General features: G+C 42.5%; 2 protein-coding genes and 1 pseudogene across 3 annotated transcripts in view; 1 reads left to right on the forward strand and 2 right to left on the reverse strand.

Annotated features, from left to right (window-relative positions):
* The window catches only part of LOC310794898 (E3 ubiquitin-protein ligase TRIM35-like), a 571,381-nt pseudogene that overhangs the window by 99,900 nt on the left and 445,079 nt on the right, over positions 1-26,402 (forward strand). The window lies entirely within an intron of this gene.
* On the reverse strand, positions 916-4,081 carry ndufb11 (NADH:ubiquinone oxidoreductase subunit B11). Its single transcript, XM_083656807.1, has 3 exons — positions 3,863-4,081; positions 2,491-2,621; positions 916-1,110 (listed from the first exon to the last, which is right to left on the reverse strand). Exons 1-3 carry the CDS (start codon positions 4,052-4,054, stop codon positions 975-977), a joined length of 459 nt encoding a protein of 152 aa, XP_083512933.1. The 5' UTR covers positions 4,055-4,081; the 3' UTR covers positions 916-974.
* On the reverse strand, positions 9,058-20,701 carry tbc1d25 (TBC1 domain family, member 25; the record flags this gene model as incomplete). Its single annotated transcript, XM_083656764.1, has 7 exons — positions 20,611-20,701; positions 16,949-17,058; positions 16,666-16,820; positions 16,111-16,307; positions 15,436-15,624; positions 13,278-13,553; positions 9,058-10,752 (listed from the first exon to the last, which is right to left on the reverse strand). The coding sequence occupies exons 1-7, from the start codon at positions 20,653-20,655 to the stop codon at positions 9,058-9,060; spliced, it is 2,667 nt and encodes an 888-aa protein (XP_083512890.1). The 5' UTR covers positions 20,656-20,701.

A 26,402-nucleotide genomic window follows, 5' to 3' on the forward strand; every position in this document is an offset into this window, starting at 1 on the left:
GCTGCGTGTACCAGTACAGATGCTACCAACAGGTTTTGTTGAGAATTTTGTGTAATTAAACGCTATTGTAAAAAAAAATGCAAACATTGTGTTAATTACAGTTGTATTAAATCTGAGTTAAAATTGGCTAAGTGGGTGGTGTCTGTGGGCTCGGTGTGGTTCAGTAACGATTGTGATGTCACTTGAGCAATTGTGATGTCAATGATGATGTCTTCAGTGATGTCACTTGAGCAATTGTTGTCATGTCATCATCAGCAATGTCACTCGAGCAACTGTGATGTTATCAGTTAAAACTGGCTAAGTGGGCTCTGTGGTGGTGGTGGCTATTAGCCTGGGTAGGTGGCTATGGCAGTGTAAAATGGCCTGCATTTATATAGCGCTTTACAGTCAGTAGGTACATTCACCCATTCACACACCGATGGCGGCAGGTTACCACACAATTTGGGGTTCAGTGTCTTGCCCAAGGACACTTCAACATGCAGACTGGAGGAGCCAGGAATCGAACCATCGACCTCTTTTATCCAAAGCGATTAGTGGACAACCTGCTCTACCTCCTGAGCTACAGCCGTCCCTATAGTTAATAGTCAGTCAACCATTATATGTCAAAGACTCAAATTAAATACTTTTATAGAAATTTAAAAAGTGAACGTATCTAAAAATGCACTTTGATACTTTCATCATTATTATCACTTGATAATTACAGTCACACAATTTACTTTTATATTATACTTTTAGTAATACAAGATATTGTTCTCTTAGTTGGTCCTCTATCTGCTTTAGGAACAGATGTATTTACATGGCATGCCAGGTTTGTGAGGGAGAAATGATTCCAGATTTACTATTGCTTAATCATTAATAAACATTCATGTTGCAGGTGCATGAAGTAATTAACCACAAGAGATTACACAATTACAACATATACAGCATTTATTACATACTATTGAAATAGAATAAGTGGATGTTTTTTGGACATCCTACTGGTGTCCAGCAGAACGGTCAGGCAGAATGATCTTGTCGGAGTTGTAGTAGTTCTCCTCTATGAGAGGAAGATCCTCCAACTCCCTCTGGTTGACCAGACGCTCGGCTTCCCTTCTAGCCCACTGCCGCATGCTGGCAGAGAGAGAGAGAGAGACAGACAGACAGACAGACAGACAGACAGACAGACAGAGGGACACCACACCACCCAGAGAAATGTTCTTTAAAAATATTCAACTTCAAAGAGCTTGATGACAAAAACTAGGAATTGTCCTAGTTGAAGGAAACACAGTAGATCAAAACGATAGACAATGACCAACTTCTGTTTTTGATCCTTGTTTTATCCCCACTTTAACTTTACTGTATTATTGTTGATTTGTAGGGTGGAGTGTCAACCCAGTACACCCACAAACTGATACAAAGTGTGATCTGTATCTTAATGCTTTGATCAGGAAGGGGATGATACATCAAAATCCAACATATCGCTGTACAAAAATTTGACAATACATATTGTGGGGCAGAGAATTGAATTGTGATATTAGCTCCATTTTATTCTTCTGTGGTTATCACAAAAGACTGAGACGGTTTGACTGTGGTGGCAAATCTGAAGACGTCAATGAAAAACTGGGGCAACTGTCTTGATATGTAATTTAAGATTAAGATTAAGATTTTTTCAGATTTTTTCAGCTATGAGAATGATATTATTTGCACTCTGAATGCCATTTCTACATCGTCGTTTACATTCTGATGAGCCAACGTAATTGTTAGAAAGAGATGTTTCTCATAAATAAACATAATTCTGCAGTCAGACTTTGTTGTCGTTGAATTTTGGGGAACACAGCAGTAAAGCTGACAGACCCGACATGTCAGACTCGGCTAGATTAAACTCGGCTAGATTAAAGGAATAGTTCACCCCAAAATTAAAAGTTTGTCATTATCTATTCACCCTCATGTCAGTCGAAACACACGGCTTTTAAATTAATATGTCAATATTACAGAGAGTTAGCTGGCACAGCTCTGTCAGCCTTCTCCAAAATAAATAGCCGGGAACTGCTTCTTTAGAGTTCAAAAAGGGACAAGAATTACCATTATATTTCTCTAAACAGCTTAATCCAAGTTTTCTGAAGCCAGACAATTGCACTGTTGGCCCAAAATTTCAATATTTACCTCATTATCTCCAAAATTTAAACCAGATTCTTCCACCAGATCACCCAACAAAAAATTAGGTAAATGTCCCACAGTGCAATGGTTTGGTTCGGAAACCCATGATGGACTATGCTGTTGTTTGGACTAAGTTCATGGTCATTTTTGCCCTTTCTGGAAGGACCAGGACCTGGACGCTTTAGTTATTTTGGAGAAAGCTGACATGATGGTGCAGTCTGCGCTTCACATCATGCATTAAACTCTGTAGAGAAGCATGGCACTACGGTCTTGCAGTGCTCTCTGTCCCTGTCTGTGGTTTAGTAGGACGTTTACCAAGAAAATAAGTAAGGGGGGGGGGGGGGGGACACTTACCCATGGTCTGGTAAGTAGTGGACAAAGGTGCCTCCAATGACAAGAACCACTGAGACGCCAAAGAAGAAGGCTACCCTCATGTTCCACATGTCAACCACAGGATCCGTGGTGAATCCATGGAAATCTGGATTCTAAAACAAGAAAAAAGGTTACAAATTACGTATCACCAGTGTCAGCTGCAAGATGGATTTTAAATTAATATTCACCCCCCCATGAAAACACAAATGTCATCTCTTCCTTAAACCAAGTGTGTGTGTGTGTGTGTGTGTGCGTGTCCACAACCCTACTATGGAGAGAGCTGCTTGAAACACACACACACACACACACACACACACACACACACACACACACACACACACACACACAGTGACAGAGAGAGGGGGAGAAGGGGCCAACTTGCGCAGACCTGGGTGGGTGTGATTTTTTATATATAGTTGATTGCTTATATTCTGTCGCCTACATAATTTTTTACATTCGTCTTCACTCTTCACTTTGTGTATGCTGTTAAGACAGACTATACTAGCCCCTAACGACTGGCCATATCTACAGAATATACATATGATGTCCATTTTGTAGGTGGCATCTTGTGCCTGCTAATATCAAAACATCTCTGGAGAGCATCTACGCACACGGGTGCTACAAGTTTGTGCAGGTAGCAGATGTGGTTCCTACATGTTTCCAATTATAAATAAATAAAACATACTTTTTCCAGACCTTGATTTGTTTTGAAGACTTTGTTGGTGTTCAATATGATTTACACAGAGACATCCCTCCCCTGCTAACTACCATAGGTCACTGTATAGAAGATTGTTCACAAGAAGATTGTGCACAACTATCAGAATATGCGAGATGATTGGCAGTGTTACTTCCTACATGCTTAAATTTCCATATTTTCCAGACAGACCCTATGCACTTGACTGGGTGTGATTTTTGTGCAGGGTATTCGATATAATGCATGCCGACAGCGGCTGAGTAATAACAGCATCCCTCTATGCTCAACAAAAACTGTGGAGTGTGGACTCAAAGTGGATTATTACAGTAGTATAATAAAAACTAGAATTATGTGTATCGGACCTGAACTACATTTCCCATACTTTTCTTTTAAAAATTCCCAAAAAGCATTCAAGACCTGGAAATGATTATTAAATTCATTTGTATTTTTCTAGACTATCAAGACCTGCGTAGGAGGTACCCAAACATAGCAACCATGTTTAGGTTAGCATTTGGTGTGGGCTGTCGCTGGGCTAATGTTATAATGTGGAGCATTTTCGGTTATATCGGTAACGTTAAGGAGGCCACTAATACGCCTGTCTATTTAAGAAATGTTAGAATGACAGGGCTGCCTGCTGTGGTGGTGGTGAAGTGAACTCACCTTGACATACGGGCTGACCTCGCCGTGTCCGTGCGCTGCTGCCGCCGCAGCGGGCTGCAGCTCGCTCACAGCGGCCGTGCCCGCTGCGCCGCTCGGCTTGGACTGGGAGACGAACCGGGCCGCCTGGTGAGGGCGAACACGGGCCAAAGCGGCCCCGAGCCGTGCCAACGGTGCCAACCGGACCGTCAACATTTTTCGGTCGTTGTGATTGACACAGGAAACTGACGACCCGGAACAGGAAGTGGAGTTAATCTCATTTGGTTTTTGCTTTGATTTACCGCCATCTGCTGGACAGTGAGTAGAACTGAAGATAATCCCTGCCATGAAAGTCTGTGGTGTTCCTCTCAAACTCTTTCCCTATATCATCATACGGTCAGTCACATTGCATCTTGTGCCATTACATCAAAATAAAACATGTTAAGGTGAAAGTATGCATGCTTTCTATTGTAAACATTTCTAATAAACAAACACCAGGTCAAAGAGACTAAAACACTGAATGAAAATTTGGACACTAAATTATTTGTCCTCGTGTTTTACATTTTCAGATGCATGATGTTTGTTGAGTTGCATCCTTATCCTGATCCCCTATCTTATTTCATTACTGCCTCTGCAAGACAACAGTGTAACCATCTTGCATTAGGCTTACATGCCCCCCTCCCCATAATATCTGGCAACGTCCTATTAGAATCATCAGACTAAATATGCTCTTTTGGAAACTGAGATGTTTAATTACATCATGTAATTACATATCATCTCCCTTCCTCTCCATCACATTTTCTTTCCTGCAAAGCAAATATTCACACAATGTAACTGATTTGTACAGTATTAACTTTGGTACCAAGTGATAGATGTCATCACCTGGCACCAACAGCTTTACAAAGATCGAGGTAATTGATAATGTATTTTCACCTTTGCAAGATTGAAACAAGAAATGGATTACTATTGGCAAATTCAGATTATACTAATAGATGATACACTTTGATTCAACCATGGATAGTTCAATTAAAAACGTCAGCTAGCATTTCAAAGGAAACAAAAAATGTGCAGTTATACTTAACCTAAAGAAAATCCCGTTGCAACCTACTTGCATTGAATAGATGTTTATTTGTGTACGATATACAGTCAATGATACATTGGTGTATTGTATGATTAAAAAGTTCAATTTTTGTGCACATATATCATTTAATGAGATAAACAAGTCCGTTTGAGTTTATACAAATGCACATAGCTAGCTTTTAGTCCAGCAAGTCTCATCAATTCTTTCTAAATATTTAAATAGTCCTATTAAATATTCATATACAAAACAAGGAGGTAAAACAAGATAGAACAGTAATTATCGCAATAATCACACAGGTATTTCTAAATACATGAGTTGGTGGCAACTTTTTAGTCTGAACGATTTTTGATCATTGTTTGAAAACAGAAGCCCACAAGTGAGAGTCCACTGTTGAGAGGTGAAGGGTGTTCATGTTTCCTGTTTCTGCAGCATTGCTGCAGGACAGACTCAATCTCAAGTCTATTGAGAAGCAGTTAAGACAGAGGGGGATTTGGAAATGAGCTAAACAAATTCATCAGAAACAAAATAATAATTTTGAAAGATACACATTGGCAAGGGGAAAACAATATTTTGAGGAGAATTCAATAGCTACATTCCGGCATACAACCATAACGATATTCAAGTGGACATAATGGCTCTGGTGTTTTGATCATTAAGCCCCAACTAAAGTACTTTGATCCTGCAATGGCATTCGGGATTATACACTACAAGGTGTTTCAAAAGTAGGCGTACAATCTTTAATAGTATATGAAAAACAAAGCATGTTTTTGGTTCCATATCATTAATCGTTCTTGCATTCTCTCTGTGATGTCACACAGTCCTTTTTCTGCACTGTATTTAATGTATATAAAAATGTAAACCTACTTTTGAAACACTGTATATTGGCAAGCAGTAAACAAGGAAGTTAAGCACACAAACGGGAAACAAATCAAGGCTACTAATTCACAACAATTGGTAATGAGGCACTTCTCTGCCAAAGGTTCCATGTAAAGATATTGTAATTTGCCATTGTCACATGGCATCTAATCATATTTAATTTGGTAGTTTCAGTAACTATCTCATTGAAGACGCACTGGTGAAAGTGACCGTGAACGTTTTAACATTCACAGTTATTCATTTTTAATGGCTCATTGGCCTGAACCACACAGCCGTTAACTTCACATCAGCAATCACATGAAGCTAACATAGGGGCTATCCATTTGAGACACCTCTGCATAGAGGATTACAGAAGCCCCAGCACTAACATCTACTCATAGCCTAGTTGCCTACAGCACAAGTATTATCACGGTTTCTTGGGGGGAAGGGGGGACATTTTCAACACAGAACTTCGCATAGAACATAGAAAAATGTCTTTGGGAAACAGCAACAACCAGAGTGCTAACATGATCCCTTCTGAAGGACGTAACAAAGGCAATAAATAAATAACACACTTTACTAGTAATAATAAGAGTTTAAATGTCAAGGACATTATGTCAGCAGTATGTATCTGATGCAGATAAATCTTGCACTGATCTCAAGTAGTCCTGCATCCAAATAGTGTCTACTGCAACATGGTTAGATGATAAGTTACAAAAAAAAAAGTTCCAGTCACAGATGTTTTAAATACTGTATGATTTAATTTATTTTAAAAATGCTATATATTACTGTTGGATATGATCACAAAGAACTGGGGAGGTTGGACTACTACAGGCCTGGAATTAAGTCATTTTCTAGGGAGGGGTCACTTTGGCCTTTGATAAATGCTAATTTATTGGGGCATTGCGGCTAAAATGTAGAGCACCAAGGCAAGAACCAATGGTTATTAAAACCCTTTTTCAATCATTTTTCCCTCAACAAAATACCCTAATAGATAAAATTAAGTGGAGCAGCGTTGATACAGCACAATATATAAGATGGCTCAGACTGCAATCCGGCCAGTTCAAACAGCGCATGAGGAAGAGGCGGGGCATAATAATAACAGCCACTGGCCTTCTTCCAATTCCCGCCCTGCTGTTACTTGCTCACACTGTATCCTTCACTGATTTTCCATTTCAGAACAATATGCCGAGTGACATCCTAATCTCATACACACAGACACCAGCTTGTTGCTTTCAAATGTGTTTCAATTAGGGATGGGGCCGATCCGATCCAATATCGGTATCGGGTGCCGATATAGCACTAATTCACGGATCGGATCGGATTTTATTTATTTATTTATTTTTCAATTCCAGCGCAGGACGCACATAATTTGCCCATGCATAATAGTATCCTTCTTTGCCTTGTATATTTTCTTAATTTTGTCTGCTTTTTGCAAGGTATATTTAAAAAAAAATCTTTAATTGGCCAAATCTTTGCCTATACTGTATATTCAAGAAAAATATTGGTATGGACATAATATCGGTATCGGCAGATATCCAAATTCAGGTATCGGAATCGGATCGGAAGTGAAAAAAGTGGATCGGTGCATCCCTAGTTTCAATTAAATGGCAAAGCAACCAATTTTAATATTCCAGGGAATTTGGGAACGTCTACTCCTGGATTTAAACTGTGTAGGCAATACAAAAAAAATATTGTTTTACAGTGGATACCCTTAATTCCATTATATGGAACCAGCGATTAATAGACTGATCCAAGTAGCATCTACAGGGTGGGAAATTGTTGTTGTTTACTGGGGGGCACATAAGAAACCCAGATGGTTGCCGGAGGCCAAAAAAATATTGTCATGCCGTAACATCTAATTTTATCACTAGATTAAATTATATCTTACTGTGCACTTAGTCTTCAGCATTATATTGAAAATCACTCCCCACAGCCAATTAAGGGCATCTCATTCCATTTTTCTAGCTTCATAAGTAAAATGGTGTGGTTTGTCCTAGACCTCCCGGGCCATGCAGGCAGAATCATCATGAGGGCCGGTGTGGGTGTAACATCTGCTCGCCCTACCGGATGTGCTCGGCTAACAGATGAAGATAAACTCTCTAAAACATCTAATTTTCAAAAAGTAAGGCTCTTGTTTATGAGAAATGGTCCTCTCTATTTGAATCATGATCATTAAAATGTTTGTATGATTCCTATTTTAATGTTCCCAAATGTCTGATAACATCAGTAGCTTAGCTTCTTAGCTAATCTAAAGCCGTCGGGACATTTTGGGCATGTTAATGCCACATGCCGGACGTACAGCCAATCACAATGCGTGCGCGAGCCGATCTTGTAGGCGAGCCGATCTTACACCCACAGCGGTTCTGGTCCCCAGGCCGCATAATGCCCAGGTCTGGTTTAAAGGATTCCTCCGGTGTGTTAAAAAAAAAAAAAAATGGGGGTCAATTTCATAAGGGAGAGATGCTAATCTGGAAAATTAGGCTAAGTTTTACCAACACCAGAGGAACCCTTTAATACAATGGATACACCTGGATGGATGCTTCAGAAAACCCTATCAGGCACTCTGCCAGCCACTATGTAATTTGATACTGTTAATGAATTACTGAAAGCATAACACGTTTGGGGTGGTCGGGGGGTGGCCATCCCTCAGTTAACTGATTGTGACTGGCTGGGTCACAGTCAGATTTAAGAGGACGTGTTCTTCCTTTAAGTTTGAGCTGAAACGTAACGTAGGTTCTTCAGTTAAGACACTTTTGTGACTTTCTTGAAATAACATGCACTTGTAAACAAAGAGGGCGACACAAATGTGCTAAATGGCTATAACCGTTTTGTTGTTCATCAAACTGGCATTTCACAACGGAAAACCCAAATGGCTAACTGACAACAAAAACAATCGACATCGCGAGGTTTGCATCTCAGTTTTGCAAACAGAAACCCCAGAATACACGAGGAAAAGTCACGTTCAAATGAACAGATGTGTCCGTCCCCTCTGAGATCCTGCTTATCTTTCCTGTCATCGTCTTTCAATCATTTCTTCAACGACAGACGGACAGAAAAAAAGGCAAAAATAAGTTGTAAAATGAATGGGGGAGGGGGATCAAATATGATGAATACAGGCATAAGGAATACTGTATATGTTTTGAAGCATACATAGAATAAGAAAGGTCTCATTAGTAATAGCCCAATTCAATGTGGAGGGCCATCAAAAAAACACCTCCGATAGGCCACAAATCGTCTAGTGGGGGGAGTTTGCTGAGCGCGGGTCGACAACACGAGGAAATCAGGACGAGGGGGAAAGGGAGACTTGAGCGGTCGGGGAGGGAATGGTAGTGGCGAGGTTGTACGTCGAATTGGGAGAGTAAGGCTGAGGAGACGCTAAGGGGGTGAAGATGGGCCGGGGGGCGGAGAGGGCCGGAGAGGGGGAGTGTTGAGCGGCGGTGGCGACGGTGGGAGAGTCCGAGCTCACCTCGTCCCCTTCTTCAGAGTCCCACACCTCGCTCTGCAAGTAGTCCGCAAACAGCGCCTTGGCCCGCTGCAGCACCCGGCCGAGGCTGTGGCGGCGGACCAGGCGGTCGAAGTGCATGGCCAGCTCGTTGTAGTCCAAGCTGTTCTTGATGATGTGGTCCCGATGCTCCAGCAGGATGGACAGGCACAGGAACAGCATGAACGGGTTGCCTTTGCCAAACTCCTGGGGCGGCGGCAGAGAGCACGGTTTGATGCGGTCGCTCTCGGCCTTGGGAGGATTGGGCGTGCTGTTGGGCTTGTTGCCGGGCGACGGCAGATTGCTGGAAAATGGCTTGCCGCCGGGCAACGAGGGGCCTCTTCCAAAGGACAAGACGGGCGACGAGAGGAGAGATCGACTGGGAGGACGGGAAGGAGACGCGACGGACGTTCTCACCGCGGGGGAAGTGGGAGAGTTGGCGCCGGCAGTGCTGCCGAGCGCCTGGGCAGAGGAACCCAATAGTCTCGGGACCGGTTCCGGCAAGGCGCCTCTTCCGTCGGTCGCCGTTGGGGATGCGGATTTTGGAGAGGGAGAGTCTGGAGAACAACCTGGCCAGCTGGAGGGTGAAGCTGAAGACGTCGGGGAGAGAGAAACGCTGGTTTCCCCGTTTGGGAGGCCACAAGGAAACGGGCTGGGCGATAATCGAGTTTCCCCATCGGCGGGGCTCCTCCCCTCAGTCACAGGAGAGGGACTACTGTCATGATTGGTTATGAGAGGCGCTCTCTCTCCGGGGTCATCTTCACTGTCCACTGTGGACTGGCGACTCGGGACGCTTGACGTTGGCTGCGACGCCAGTAATTCCACGGGTGGCGCAGGCGCCTCAGCGACCTCCATCTCAAAGCTCTCCTCATTCCGCGCCGTGTAGTATTTAAACTCCCCAAAACTAGTTTGCTTCTCGAAGGGAGGAGCGGGCGAAGTCATCTTCTCCTCGGCCACAGAGGACATATCACAATTACCCCCGCCCTCCTCGACGCCATCTTTCCTGTCGATATCGGCATCCTCTCTCGACGGCCTCAGCATGTGGCGTCTGCGTTGCCTCTCCTTTCGTTCCCTCTCGTCTCTCTCGTCTTTGTCCGTGCGGGACGCCGCCGGGTCCTCCGTCTCCAGCGGCGGTCCCAGAAGCTCCACTTCTGTCTCGGGGGGATCCGGCGGCAGCGAGCTCCACGTGACCTCGAGCATCCGCAGGGCGTCGTCAAAGGCAAACTCTCGCTTGAGCTCCAGCAGCAGCCAGCGGTAGCAGAAGAAGAGGTCGTCGGCGCCGCGGGAGACCAGATAGGAGTAGAACTCGGGGTCCGAGTACTGCAGGAGCAGCTTGAGATGCTGGAACTTCACGGACATGAGCTGCCCGTCGGGCCGGAAGTTCCCCTCCAGCCGTTTCATGATGCCACAAAAGCAAATGAACGCGTGGGCTTCGTTGTCCATGACGGCGAGTATAGGCGAGGCGATGTCACTCATGCCCTGACAGTACGAGATCTGCAAAACAAAGTGTGCATCGGTGTTATATCAACGACACAGCAAAGTCTGCCAAGAGCAACAACGAGAAAAACCTACTTACAAACAGCTCAAACAAATTAAGATGCATTAATATTGTAAGTCAGTGATTCTCAACCTTTTTCATAACAAGGGCCCGTCATTTTGTCCAAATTGTCCCATTTGATCAGTTTTTGTCTCTCAGACCCAAATGTGGGAATATTTTGTCTTGTTAGATAAGATTTTGTCCAGAATTCCATGACTATATCTGTGTAGTCATTCTTCTAGATTCTCCAATATTGAAAATGAAATAATGGTGAAGTTTAAAAATTGATAAATTTGCATCGTTCCCACAAGGACCCCTGGTGACCCCCAGACCCCACGTTGAGGCCCACTAATGTAAGTCACCAGTTTAATGTGTTTTTTTAGTGGGGGGTTCCTATCTGGAGGACACAACGGGGGAGCACGGGGAGAACATGCAAACTCCACGCGATTCCCCCCTCCCCCCCATGATGACGAAGGCATAACCCGCCCATCTCTGCCTCTGATTGGCTGACTGCACTCTGACTACACTCGCCTGCTTTCCAGGCGAGCCAGAGCCCTCCTAAATCAATGTCAAGATGCAGCGAAAATGTTAGTAACGTTGCAGTGAAGTTATGTGCAACATGTGGTGCAGAACATGTAGCAAAGGGACAGAGGATGATGACGACTGATGATGACGACTTTGGAGGTCGGGGGCAATTGAATTAATTTTCACTAACATCAGATTTTCTGTCAAAAAGTTTTTAACCATTTTATTTCATAGTACAAGATGGGAATTTTACATCATTTTACAGGTATGGGGGAATCAAAAAACAACGGGCTCCTTGCAATTAGTGATGTGTTTGCATCAACAAGCATGAGATGGCAGATGGCAGCATCAATAACTGTAATGTAACGTGTATTTTTCTTGTCACTCTCTAAATTTTATCACTTTGTTCCCTCTAATTATTTTTTCAATTCGAATGTTGGTGTTACAATAAGCTGAATTAAATTGAACTGTAAATGTATTTTATCTTTTATCAACGTCTATATCACCCTTGATCGATTCTCATGAATCTTTTGTAAAAAAAAACATTTGTCTATAGGCTAGGCTACATACATGAGCCATCAGAGTAGCGGCAGCGTTAAAGCATAGACCAGACTATGAAAACATATAAACACATGGCGCCGTCTTTCATGCACACTTTCATAACAAGCGAAACTGCTCTCTGTCTGACTCTGACCCCATCCATGGTCTGACCACAGAGACTGTAGAAAGATGCAGGATAGCCAAGCGAATGTGATTGGATGAACAACGTTTGATGCTAGGCCAATCAGAGGCAGAGAAGGGCGGGTCATGCCTTCGCCATCATGGGGGGGGGGGAATATCTCAAACTCCACACAGAAAGGCCATTTTGACGACCCCACCTGGGCCATAGGCACTGAGGACATGGGAATGGGGACACACCCTCAGCGCCCACAGCGTCCCAGGCGGGAATCGAACCCAGGACCTTCTTGCTGTGAGGTGACAGCGCTACCCCTGCACCACCGAGCCACCTTACTTCTGCATACCCAACACTGGAACAGAATTCTAAATCATATACACATACATGATATGCTTTGCAGATCAGTTTGTATTTTTCATAAACAAAAGGGGTCAACATAGGTCTGTTAGCTGTCGAGTTTCACTGTTTGTTTTAGCTATTGTCAATGAGTACATTAAGATGAACACTAATTCAATCTTTAGCCAATTAAGGCAATACTCCAAGTATGACCATTCCCTGATTAAGGTAATGAGATAAAGGTATTTACATGACAATTCAATGGTCGGAGTAAGCACACTCGGTTAATGCAGCGAGATTTCTGCTCAATCAAACGCTGTTACCTGGATGTATTTTTGAAAGAAAACAACATGGATGCAGAGAGTGGCTGTGGTTGCTCATATTTCCTGTTATCTTGGGATCAGACTTAACTATCCTGTCATCTGGAAGATAAATTCATGGTTTTACCAAGCCTAGAGTAGCATGGTAACGTTAAAGACTAAAGTGGATTTGACAATGTCAGAAGGAGAGATCACAATTTATCAACACTTTTACCTTAATGATCCAGGCAGAAACTGCCACCAATCAGTAACCTACTGATCATGCTCGATCGAGATTTTTTTATTTTCTTTATTATCTCATGATGGATAGATAATTAAATTGAAATCACAAGAAAACAAAGTTTGCTATCTCAAGATAATTAAGTTGTGATCTGGAAATAACGGGATTAAAAATTTATGAGCAACCACAGCCACTCTCAGCTTCCATTGTGCAGTGACATGCAAGAGGTTGATTATTAAGTGAATCGATGTAAACCAGGTCATTAGAGAAATCAAACATCAAACCATGTAAATGTTTCAATCAAAATATTGCCTTCGGGTGATTAGTACCAGTAATCGGGGTATTGTTGTGCAGTTTTTGTTTTAAACTACACGTGTACAATGTAGAGCGAACAGCTTTACACACCTGTGGATGCGTGATGGCAAAGGTGGTGAGCAGGTCAGTGAGGGCAGTGAGGTGAGGGCCGTCTTCCGAGCCTGCATAGTAAGGATGGGCCCGGTCCGTCCTCAGGACGTCTTTCAGGACGTTCCCGCGGATAAACTCCAGGTCCTCATGGCTGACCCTGGCAGGCCACTCCCCCTTCAGCTGGTCATACTCTCGGGTCTTCCTCTTCATGTAGTCCATCCTCTCCTGGCCGCTCAGTCCGTCGGGGTACACGTTAAGGAGGTACCGCCAAACAACCTAACAGCGGCAGGAGATGCAAAATGCAAAATGTAAAAACATAATGTTAAAAAAAAGTATTGATCCTTTCTATGGCCTATGCTCTCCAACTGATGTTTCTTTTGGCTAGAAGAAGTAGGCTAATTTAAATTCAATGAGTTTCATTTCAAAGATGTAAAATTATACTTTAACCGCAAATTAGAACACGCAAATTAGTCTCATCCAAAGGAGGAGAATGTTATAACTTTGTGAAAATGAAAATGAGGTTTGTGCGGGAAAATAGATGTAAATAATGTAACTGAAGACTTTTATTTGCGATACAAAAATTGTTACAAAATGTTTGGCCATGGTTCTTCACCGAGCCTTTTGAATTTTGAATGCTGTCCCTGCATGAGGGAGAGACTAAACAAAACTCCATCCTAGACCACACCTCCCAGTCCCACCCACTACGGTGAGCTGATGCAGCTATGAAGCATCTTCAGCATCCACGTCATCACAGAGTGCTTTGAGCTCTTCTGTGCCAACAGCCACACAAACGACTGTACAATCTTAATGTAGGAGTCTCTTGTGCTTCAGCCCCTCCACAGAGGGAGGGCGGTGCTCTCAGAGCAGGACAGTATATAACAACCCTTCAATGGGTGAATGTAGTGTCCTCTAGGGAGAGAGTGGCGTCAGCAGAGGACCAAAATGTGTGACTCATTAGCCAATTAACAGCCAAGAAGGGATCTTGCGCTACTTTTGAATGCTAAAATAAAGCTGATAATGTACAATTTAATAAAAAAAAAAAAAAAACATTCAAAAGTACAACACAAACTGTCCATTTTGCTGCAACTCGACAGTGCTGCTTAATCCAGGACCTTACTTCCTGGAACTCTTGAGAGTAAAAAACTGGTCCATTGGAGTGAATGGAGATGTCGCGACTTTTCTATATACACGGCTCTGGGTGAACCCAAAGAGGATCCTTGAGCACTCAGTCAAAAGCTGAGGAAGACGTGGTGTGTCGAAACGTTAGTCGCTGCACTTTATTAAAATATTTTCCAGTGATTCGAGTGCTCCAGGATCCTCTTTGGGTTCACCCATTGAACTGTCGTTGACTGTACAATCTTGTCTACTTTGTAGTCTTTTTAGTCAAACTTGTTAGTCTAATAGTATGCAATCAATATTTAATTACAGTTCAGGCCATCATCTTTATTGTTAAAGTGCTATCCATAAGCAGTAAAGATAAGAATAATAAAAGATAAAGATGTTGTGTGTATAAATATGTATTACTACTACTATTACTACTGTTATTTAATTGTTTAATTGTTTATTGTGGATCCCCATTAGTCTACACCAAAGGTGATACTACTCTTCCTGGGGTCCAAACACATAAAATACAAATATAAAAGTCCAAAAGTATTGGAGTAAAAACAATACAACAAAAATAAATAAAAACAAACAAAAAGTGAGTCAAGGCTCACTCAATATTCATGTCAATCAAATATTAACAGTATCAACTCTTCTCATAAACAAAAAGAGTAATTGCACCAGCAAAAACACTTATCCTGACCTTATTGTTACCATACGCACATGAAACTAGTTATTACTATTACTATTATGTTACTATTATGATTATTATACATTTTCTTCTTTTTAGTTATTATTTATCTCTGAAGGGCCGTGTTTTTTACATTTAGCGTACATTTGAGATGTTTTCGGCAATGCTGGCAATTTCTGGTCAGCCTATTTAATTACAAAACTGGCTGTAATGGAAATTACTTTTTTGTGGAATTTGTTTTCCAGTTTTGGATAAATAAGTCACCTGTAGGACATGTGAAACTTAGGCGCCACTTGTCCAAAAGGAAAACCCTCACACACTAGAAATCTGATGGGTATGAAATGCTGGACAAGACAGCTGCTCTACCTTACGTAGTGAGGGGTCCACACCACCATGGTAGATTCGTAGCCTCAATTCCTCGGGCCGGGTCAACTGGCCCTGTCCATTGAGGTAACTGTGAAACTCAGCGTCACTTAAGGGGGGCTTGAAAGGCTTGATCTCCTCCCCATAAGACCAGCTAAAGGCCTGCTGGACTCTGGACAGGGTCCGGCCCATCTGGAAAAAAAGAAAGACAAAAAAAAAAGACTTGAGTTTGTAGCCTGCCAACTTAAAGACAGAGACTATAGCGAGGCAAAGTGAATGTCACTTTCTGCTTCAGCACTGTACCAGAGATTTTTTTCCGCAATTTATTTTCCCGTAGACATTTCGTAAAATGCTTATAAAAATAGTTTCACTTGGTCAAACCAAACGGTTCAGCTATATTTACAATCGGGAGAAACCATAGAACATTTCACTCAGACCAAAAAAATATATATATATTTTTTTTAAACGTTTTGGTCCCAGTGAAATGTTATGCGCTCTCTACTGTTTCTAAATATAACTGTACCGTTTGGTTTGAACAAGTAAAACTATTTTTATAAGCATTTTACGAAATGTCTATGGGAAAATAAATGGCGGATGAAAATCTCTGGTACAGCGCTGAAGCAGGAAGTGAGGTTCCACTTTGGCTCTCTATTTAAACAACTGTATAGAGCTAAGGACCTGAGTCAGGGCGGCAGTGAGCGGTGGGTAGAAGAGCTGCGTGACTGGATGAGGAAGGTCATCAGTAACCTGGGAGAGGAGGGACTGGGTGAAGGGAAGAGCAGCAGATGCCAAGGACCTAGTCTTCTCCCCTGGAAGCTGCTCAGAGCCAATCACATCTTTTGGGCTTATGATGTCCCAGTCCTCCATAACAGGACCTGCAGATAGACAGAAGGTGTCAGGTTATGCACTTTAAATGCACTTTAAACTACACTGGCACTTTTGAACTGAACTTACTTTGCACTATGTCGTGGTCTATTGTGTCTCCATTTTGTTTTTATGGTTTTATGGTCTTTTATGGTTTTTATGGTCTATTTGTGTCTGCACTTTGTTTTCATGTTTTTATTTCGAGCCTTGTGTGATTTTTTGACTGTTTTGTTTTTTGCTCTGCTGCAACCTAAAGTGCCCTTCTGGGACATATGAATAAACTTGAACTTGAACTTGAACTTGAGGTTAGTCAATGGACATGAGGCGTTCCTTAGTTTAGTGGATATTGGGGTAACTTTGTCTTCTTACTGTCTTCTGAAGGTTTGATGTCCATCTTGAGCTGGAGATAGGGTTTAGCTGCGCTGACAAATGCAAGATCCAAATCCCAGTCAGACAGGAGAGACAGGTACATTTCGACACCACTTCGATCCCGTGATAGGTAACTGATCCCAAAATTTCGCTTCCTAGAACAACAAATTGAAAAATTGGAAGCACGTCTGCCGACCAATTCAAACTCTTGTTAGGGCTGCTTCTCGTAGCCTCCTATCTGTGCAGCAGTGTGAGTTTAGCCACCATTGTCAACCACGCTTACCCATTCAAGTCAAAGGCCCTGATGAGTATGTGCTGTAGCACCTCCAGCGATGTTATCTGAGGATCCACAGCAAAGGAGCGAAACTCAACAGGAAGCACGCCGTCACATTTCTGGGGAGTGTTGAAGAATAAATCTATAAAGCATCTGATCAACTTGAAAATGGAATCAATATTTTATATTATAAGGCTTGTAACACATTGGGATGCAACAGCAAAACACACACCACAATATTGGCACAAAATAAAAAAAGGTGGTCAATGTATAGAAATGGATAAATAAATAAACTCTTTATGCCTCTCCCTCCCTTCTCTGTCTCTCTCTCCTCGCGCACCCGACGTACAATGTAGGCCTACCCAAAACACACACATTCTTATAATCATATAAAATCTCTGGGAGTTATTTTTTTACATCCCGGGAGGCTATTAGCTAGGCCTGCACGATATGAGGAAAATCTGCGATGCGCGATAACATTGTTCAATATAGCGATGACGACACGACTTGCGATAAATACACAAATATTAAAGTATGCATATAGCTATACAGTTCCTATGTCTTTCTGCTTTAATAATGCTAACATAGACCCCAAACATAGCCTATGCCCACTGAATATAGAAATGAAATACACACTGACTCTAGCTGAAACTACACACAGCGTAGTTTGGGCTTTGGCAGAGGGGTGGAGCGCATTGTTGCAACGGAAAGGTGTACGCTGGATTTACAACACAAGAGAAAATGATCAGATGCTGAGTGGGAATGCATGACGCATGTAAATAAAACCACCTTTGTTATTCATTGCGTTTCAGGCAGTCTTTGCGATGTGTTTATGGCGCATGTTCATATTGTGATGATGATGAAAATACGATTAATTGTGCAGCCCTACTATTAGCCTACTGGAGTCTCCTGGCCAATCCAGGAGGCTTGACAATACTATCTGGACAGTTTGATTTGTGAAACAACAAAATAATAAAAAACTGCTTGCACACTGCAGGGCTCCTTTTCAGAATTTATTGCACCAGAGATAGTGATGTTTCGAGCTAGGCGGACCATATACGTGTCGATGATTTGATTTGACAATTCTGTCGACTGGCTTTGGCATTGGTCAATCATTGCGTGTTCCACCCCCAAATCGAGTGGGATTCAGCGTGTTGTCGTGCTACGCGAGTGGGATCCGCGGGGTACCAGGCAGCCACCTGCTTCGTGCGGAGCGAGCGGACAATCCGATGCATGGGTGCTGCCCGCCCGGCCCGCCTGGAATCTCCGACGGGCGACCCCTGACAACCACGCTCTCAAGTGCGAGCCATTTACGCCATTTCTGTAAATACTATATTCCTGGAATGCGCGTTTTAACAAGCCAGTTACATTTCTTTGCATTCTTTCTTCTTAGAGATTATAGTTTTTGTTTTTTGTTCATGTTTCATACAATTGGCCAAGTTAGTAGTTAGTTTATGGGATAGGAATTCTGCCAGGTGACAGGCACTAGGCACCATTTTCTACTTCATTTGGAAGAGAAAATTATCCTGAAATGAAGATTTGATTGACAGCTGCATGTCGTGATCATATGATTGGTTGAAATGGGGTAGAAATTTGATAGTACTAGGTGACGTCAGCAAACTGTAAATTACTGTTATCAATGAAATCTTGAAAAATGAACCTTTGATGTGAAAAAGTGTGAAAAACTAAAGAAATTAGATTTTTGTGATTTTTTGCATACATTATTAAATAGGTGCACTGCATACCCAGGTATTTGAACTAAAAGAAAAGAAAGGTCATTCTTGGGTTCAGCTAGACTTTAAAGGAGGACTTACCCCCTAGATATGTATCAGAACAGTGATTTGAAAATACCTATGGAAAAAAACAAGAAATGATACATGCTCTTGTCTATACTAAACTCTTTGGCTGTGTTCAAGTCAAGATTTTTTTTCAGAAATCGACGCCATTACAGTTTGCCTACCGCCTCAAAAATAATTTTTAAATAATAATTTTTGTCGCATTTTGTCCCATGTGTGTGTGCGTGGCTTGTCTAAACTTACGTTAAAAGAGCCTCGCTGCTCGCAGCACACAGCACAGTGAGGACAAACGCCCCGCTCTCAGCTTATGTAATCACAAAGCGAGATTTCTCCATTTCTCCATTCCCTCGTCCCATTTGCCATAAATCGCGCCATCAAATCCGTTTTTAATTTTCGTTTCTCCCTTTTCCATGATTCTTTGCAAAAGTTTTCCTCTCAGCTGCGTTCTCTCGGCTGCGTTCTCCCCCGCCTCCCTCCTGCCAGACCCCGGCTGGCGAAACAGCCTCCTCCTCCTGCATGCATGGGGCGCTCTGTAACCTCACGGAGCAACAAACAAACAGAGAAATAGCTGGTGTGCGATTTTTCTGCTCAATACAGTCTGAGATTGGGTACAGGATTGAGGGAATCCCGCATCTGTTTGCGAATGTGCGACTGGACAGGACGCTTTTCACAGTAGCTGAGTAGCCTAGAGCGAGGTGAGTGTCTCTCAGGCACAGCTGCAGATCTCTCCTCCTCCCCCCATTCAGTCTACTGCTGCGCGCGCCCCCGCGGGTGCATGAGAGCAGACTCTCCCGTTTGACTGGCCGGCAGAAAGTGCTTCCAAGTCGGACTGATAATATAAACAACATAATTAGAGCTTATCCAGGTAAGATATTAATAATGTAATGACACATTCAGCGATAAACTAACTATAATTAAGACATGTGCCAACTTTGACGACGTTTGGTTCAGTATTTTAAGAGCAAACAGATTTTTTTTTACTTCAGTTAGAGCCCTCTGGAGCCTGATACTAAGTGAGGTTTTTCCATCTTGCCTAGTTGTATAGGCTTTGGAGATGCACCAGATACACGCGCTAAACCCACCGTGACGTCAGGTTGTACCAAATATCCCATTCATTTGAGAAAAGAAAAAAAAGCAGTGTTCCACCCTTAGAGGGCGCTTATGCCAGGTATGCTGCTGAAAAATGATACAAATGGTAAAATGGCAACAGTTTGGTGTCAAATGTGGAAATTCTGACCAGAATTCTTCACACATCACCCCCAAAGTCATATATATTGGTTAAAAGCTGAAAAAAAGTGTTTTGGAGGTAAGTTCTCCTTTAAGTTAATTAATTACTCACTAGATGAGTCAACTTAAACTGCTTAAGAAATGAAAGCAGATGAGCTACAGACAACTACAGCAGTTTTTAAAGAAAGCAGCTAGCCTGAACTGCCAGCCAGGGTTCCCCACTGTCATTTATCCATTGAGACTTGTCACAACATTGGCTGTAGCCTGCATCTGGCCAAGCTAGCTGTTGTAGCTTAGTGAATAATCACCAGCTGTGAATGGCACCTTGTTTGCAGCTAGCTAGCTAAATGTTAGCAGCACCTCAGTCAGAGCCCGACCTAGCATAACGTTACATTGACACAATAATGGCGATGGCCAAAATGCTAATCCAAATATATCCAAAGTTAACTAAAGACTAGGAACCTGCGGTCAATGTCAAAGATGGTGTGCCGACGTTTTCTAAAAAGTACAATAACGTCAGCATTAGCAACGTTACACACGGTTACAGTGTGCCAGTCAGACAGCTGGCTCTCTCAGTAGGCTAACGTCTCTGCTAGCTAGCTGACGTTGGCAGACTTCTCACTAAAACCACTAACGTTATCGTCTTACCTTGACTTTGACTCGTACCACCCCCCTCTCCTCCTCGCTTGCCATTTTAAAGACTCCGTTTCGGAATAGGATGGTTGTATTTTAGTGTTTGTTTCCCCCCTACATCGATATGATGATCAATAACATGGACAGATGTGCTGCTAGCTGAGTTCCTCTCCTTCCTGTTTTAGGCTTTCAGAGCAAAAGTCCCATTACTGTCGTCCGACCTACTGGTCATGTGACTAGCTGTTTCTGCTTTATTCAGCCAACTGATTGATCGAAGTCCTTCTTAAAAAGAGATACCACCAAGACAGTAACCTCGCGTCACCAGGCTCTTCTCGGCGAGAAAGAGCCTGGCTCCCGCCCACAATTGATTTTGTCACCCTACTGGTTCCGGCCTAGAGCCCGCCCTAGACCGGATGGCAGCGTTTCTAGCTCGTCAACTTTCACGTTAACTTGACAATTTGACCCAAGTATCAGAATCCTCTTTCACCGTTTTGACCGGTGTGTCAGGCGGTGGTGGCGGAGATGCCATATTGCATAAACGTTTTGTTTTATGTAACGCTAGCTTTGTTTTGATCAGACTCTAGTTTAGGTAACATCACCGCGTCAAGCTAACGGCAACAAAGACGTTGTTAGGCGCATTGCCATCCGGTGTTAATTCTGGGTCCGGGGTTTACGCCCCCATGACAAAAAGCGGGGTGGAAGGTGCCCAGACTACCTCGGCTCTGCTTGCTCCACTGGCCAGCACAAGCAGGAAAAGTTCCTCTGAACACTGTTCTCAGATCTCCACAGCACAGCCAGGTAGAGGCTGTTGTGTGATGCTGGTCCACAATGTGAAGATTAGCTGCTGAAGCAACTTGACGAGACGGCAACAAACGTACACTGACAAATATGTACTGGTTCCGTTCATGGTTGCACAATCAATAGTTAATTAGGCCATTATCCTCGGTTTGGGGTCAAATTTAGATTGGTGTTTAACATGGCATCACGCCAAACAATCCAACATCATAATCACTCTCCCCTTTCCGCTTTCTGTGGAGAAATGATGCCTGAGCGCCCGGTAGGCCCCGCCCTCAAGTCAGGCCTCAGCCATCCGCTCAAACACATGACGCCTAAAAGACATTTAAAATGACTGTAACATACTTGTCACCTGTGTGTAAATATACTGGAGAACGTGACCTGTGACGTGAAGTGTTGGCTGATGTTAAATTCAAGCCCTTTTAAAGTTCCAGTCTCTCTCTCTCTCTCTCTCTCTCTCTCTCTCTCTCTCTCTCTCTCTCTCTCTCTCTCTCTCTCTCTCTCTCTCTCTCTCTCTCTCTCTCTCTCTCTCTCTCTCTCTCTCTCTCTCTCTCTCTCAGTCAGTGAGCTGAAGGAGCAGCTGAAACCTGACTTAAAGTCTCTACAGGACAAGAGGGACAAATACAAAGAGGTGGAGAAGACATATAATGAAGTGGATCAATACTCCAAGAAACAGCTGGAGGCCACAGAGACACAGATCAGAGCAGAGTTCAACAAGCTCCACCAGTTCCTGAAAGAGGAAGAGGAGGCCAGAGTGACGGCTCTGAGGGAGGAAAAGCAGCAGAAGAGGAAGACTATCACCAGAGAAATGGAGATCATTCAGGAGAAGATCTCCTCTCTCTCAGACAGCATCTCTGCTGTTGAAGAAGACCTGCAGAAACACAATGTGCCGTTCCTCACCAGTTATAAAGCCACTCAGACCAGAGTCAGAGCTCAGTGCTCACTGTCAGATCCACAGCTGGTCTCAGGAGCACTGATAGATGTGGCCAAACACCTGGGCAACCTGTCCTTCAGAGTCTGGGAGAAGATGAAGGGGGAGGTCAACTTCAGTCCTGTCATTCTGGACCCAAACACTGCACACAGCATGCTCTCTCTGTCTGATGACCTGATCAGTGTGAGACATGGAGACACAAGGCAGCAGCTCCCTGACAACCCAAAGAGACACACTAAGTATTTCACTGTTCTGGGCTCTGAGGGCTTCAGCTCAGGGACACACAGCTGGGAGGTGGAGGTGGGAGATCATCCTGTCTGGAATGTGGGTTTGGCTAAAGAGTCAGTTGACAGGAAGGGGAAGGCAACTGCCTCACCAAATGATGGAATCTGGTGTTTATGGCACTGCAGAGGAAAATACACTAATGGGCTCAGACAGACCGTCACAGTGAAGAAGAGTCTGCAGAGGATCAGAGTCCAGCTGGACTATGACATGGGGGAGCTGTCCTTCTACAACTCTGAGGACAACACTCACATCTACACTCACAAAAACACTTTCACTGAGAAACTCTACCCATATTTCAATGTTGGAAAGGCTGGTGATGCAGAGACCATTGATATCAAAGTTTGTCAAGCCGAGGCTTCTCTGTGATGTTATGGGATGTTAATGAGGTGTGTGTGTGTGTGTGTGTGTGTGTGTGTGTGTGTGTGTGTGTGTGTGTGTGTGTGTGTGTGTGTGTGTGTGTGTGTGTGTGTGTGTGTGTGTAACCATAGGCACATATTATTTTGAATAAATTGATCTTCATGAATGTGTGATGGAGCAGAGAATAGGCCTCTGAGGAAAGTGGTAAATGTGGTAACTTGGTGTTAAGTAGTGTGGCTCTGATTAGACATGTGAAGCAGTTTTAGCAACATGGTGATTGTGGGGTCAAATGTGAGACCTGAAGTCAGTTGAGCAAAAAGACCATTTTTGTTTTAGTGTCATAATTCTAAAGTTTTAGCTACAGAACATGTTTAATTTCCATGGATGCCTAACAACCTTAAATATATAGAACAATTATTGTTTGAAATAGACACACATTATTTTGAGTGTAAATGTAAAAAATCACTCACCCTGTTCTCTCTTTCTGTAGAACATTATTTTTTACTAAGTTGAAATTGTAATTATTTGAGTCTTAAATCATTTGTTAAAGCTGAACTTTCTGAAAATGTGTGTGAGTTTCTAATGTTTACAAATGGCATGTTTTACTATGCAGGAAGGACCAAGGCTTGTCCACAGTTGTAAGGATTTATACTTCCTGTGTACCACTATCATGAAGCATTGAGGTTTATTACTGACTGTAACTTGACCTGTGATTGACCTGACCTTTACACTCAGTCTGATTGGTACAATATAATCAACAAGGCCTGTACTGTAGATCATTTGTTCAGTTGAAGTTAATTATCAAGTCATAAAAATCATAGGTTACAGATGAATTTGTGAAAACTTGTTCGTATTAAGTGCCTTCAGCTTTTAATGCTTATACAGATATTTTTAAGTAACATGCTGTGTTCTTTGGTATTGCATTTCTTACGTCACTTTGCTTTTGCTCTTTTTGGACTTTTGTAATTGTTGTGAAGCAGATTTTTTGTTGATTTATTTTATTAACCAAAAATAACCACTTTACTATTCCCTGTTATTTCTGTTGATGTTGCTGGTTAAATAAATATCTGATCAGTAATAAAAGACAGACATTTGACGTTGAGATTGTACATATGATCAGAAATACAATGCTGACATGTTATTGTGGTGATTGTGTTGGGCTAAAGTGTGAAGGAGCAGAGAGGACAAACAGCATCACTGGAGGTAGCCTCTTTCAGGAGCGTCTCCTCACTGCTTGCTAAGCAGCTCGTACAACAGTCTCAAAAAACTCCCAAGCAGCAGAAAATGTTGATACTCATCATACAAAATGTCACAGAGACATTTCAAAGACACGTACCAAAGCAGACGTCTTCATTGGTTAGAGGCACTGGGTTTATGGCAGTGAGCCATAAACTGAGAGACAGTGAGTGACAGTCACCTGACACACGTTGCTGTTATATCTGACAACAGACCATCTGATTTGTCCTGTAGTATGTTTCTTTGCTGTGATTTGTTCTTTGCTGCTGCTGTTATATCTGACAACAGATCATTTGTCTTTTGATATGTTTTATGTTTTGATATATTACATTTTCTAATTAATGTTTGGCTTTCCAATGTCTAAACGCTTTGGCAATTATGTACAATATGACGTGATGCCAAAAAAGCCATTTGAATTGAATTGAATTGAATTGGATAAAAGTTGTATTGGGTGAGGAGAACACGACTGTTCACTGTTCACAGAGTGATTTATTCTGACTCATTTTATTCTGGCAAAGTATATCTGAATATTAAACACATGTATGAACTTGGGGGACTGGAGCCTATCCCAGCATGCATTGGGTGGAAGGCAGGTACACAGGTGAATCTATGACAGGGCGAACACAGATAATATGTATAAACACACTCACATTCACACCTTTAGAGGACAATTTAGAGTCTAATCCAGCTGACTGTGGAGGAAACCAGCAGAACACAGGGAGAACATGCAAACTCCACACAGAAAGGAGCGGGAATCTAACCAGCCTGGTCACCAGAATAAAATGTTGACTTTCAAAGTATTCTATAGCCTTGTGTTGCGGGCAGCACCGAGAATCCCTTCCTTATAGCACCCTCTACCTAAAAGTACTTCCAGTGCCACTGGGGAAGGGCGATTCTGAGCCTGCACTGCAGTGGTGGAATTAGCTGCGATATAATTTTTATTATATTTTCTTTGGGGGAGGGGGGGGCACCAGCAAAAATCTTGCCTAGGGCACCAACTTGGTCAGGCACGCCACTGAACACATATGTATATGTATTGCGTGACCCCTTCTAAAGCCACCTATTTCTGAAGAAAATGGTGAAAACGACATACCCAAACTAAAATGCTTACTGTGGCTGAACCGCTAGGGTTACAGACAACTGCCTGACCTTTTCTGAAAGGTAAGACTTTGAAGTTTCTGGTCCACGTGTCAGAATGACTCTATGTGTTACTGACCCTGAGTAACACCAGCTCAAACACAGTGGTTGATTCTCGCCTAGAATAAAAAACACTTTTAGAGTGTAAACAGTTACCTGTGGTTGTTGTATTTATGGCTAGAAACCCAATGGAGACATAGCCACAGGCCTTACCACATCCCAACTCAAAGAAGATGAAAAAATACCAAAACATGAGTATTTGGCAGTGGTTTTTGTAGGGAGATACCTAGGCGGATTTCCAAAAAGCCATTATAAAAAGTCATTTGAAAAAGCCAAATAATCTGAAATGTTGTCTTTGTCTTTGTACAAAGACAGCTATAACTTCTGCTGTGTTGATCTGATCTGAAAAAGGAAGACATGGTTCGATGCGCAAGATTCAGCCGGTTAATTTGGTATGTAGCATGAACAGCATTGTTCAGAATTAACTACCTAATTAATCACATAAATGACAAATAAACAGCAAAAAATCAGAAACGTAACGCCGGCGTTACGGTGCCATGCAAGAGGTTGGTAAAACCTATTTTTATGTGTTATATAATTGAACTTTTAGTATTTTAAACTGGCCTCTCACTTATGGTACATCACTGCCACCACCATATTGCAAATGTTTACTATGAAACTGTGCATTCATGGGGTCAATTGCATAAATCAGAATCTATGGGACTAAATACACATTTGAATGGATCACATATATTTATTTTATTTGATATATTTATTTCTTCGGTATATGACCATGTTTGTCGTGTGGCAACTACATGTGTCGCATGGACATCTGGCACTCCCTGTCTAGTGGCTAGATGACATGAAAAATACAACACATTAAGTTTAAAAATATATGACGCTATTTACACACACATGTATAAGTATTGCGTGTTACTCAAGTAAAACTTGTTTGTTGGTGGGTCCTGGTTCAGCCATTTTCTTGTTATTGTTTTTTTGCTGGCTACAAGAAGTATTTTGAGGAGGTATTTATCTTGGGGATTAAATTCGATTGGTATATTACCCG

The sequence above is a fragment of the Poromitra crassiceps genome (assembly GCF_964638095.1).
Source record: "Poromitra crassiceps genome assembly, chromosome: 20".
Taxonomy (NCBI): domain Eukaryota; kingdom Metazoa; phylum Chordata; class Actinopteri; order Beryciformes; family Melamphaidae; genus Poromitra; species Poromitra crassiceps.

Excerpts from the sequence above, each read along its gene's own strand:
- ndufb11 (XM_083656807.1), bottom strand. The coding sequence starts at position 4,054 with ATGTTGACGGTCCGGTTGGCACCGTTGGCACGGCTCGGGGCCGCTTTG. Across the intron at positions 2,622-3,862 it reads AGGTCAGCCCGTATGTCAAG|AATCCAGATTTCCATGGATT; the intron begins GTGAGTTCACTT and ends TTCTTGTTTTAG. Across the intron at positions 1,111-2,490 it reads CACTACTTACCAGACCATGG|CATGCGGCAGTGGGCTAGAA; the intron begins GTAAGTGTCCCC and ends TCTCTCTGCCAG.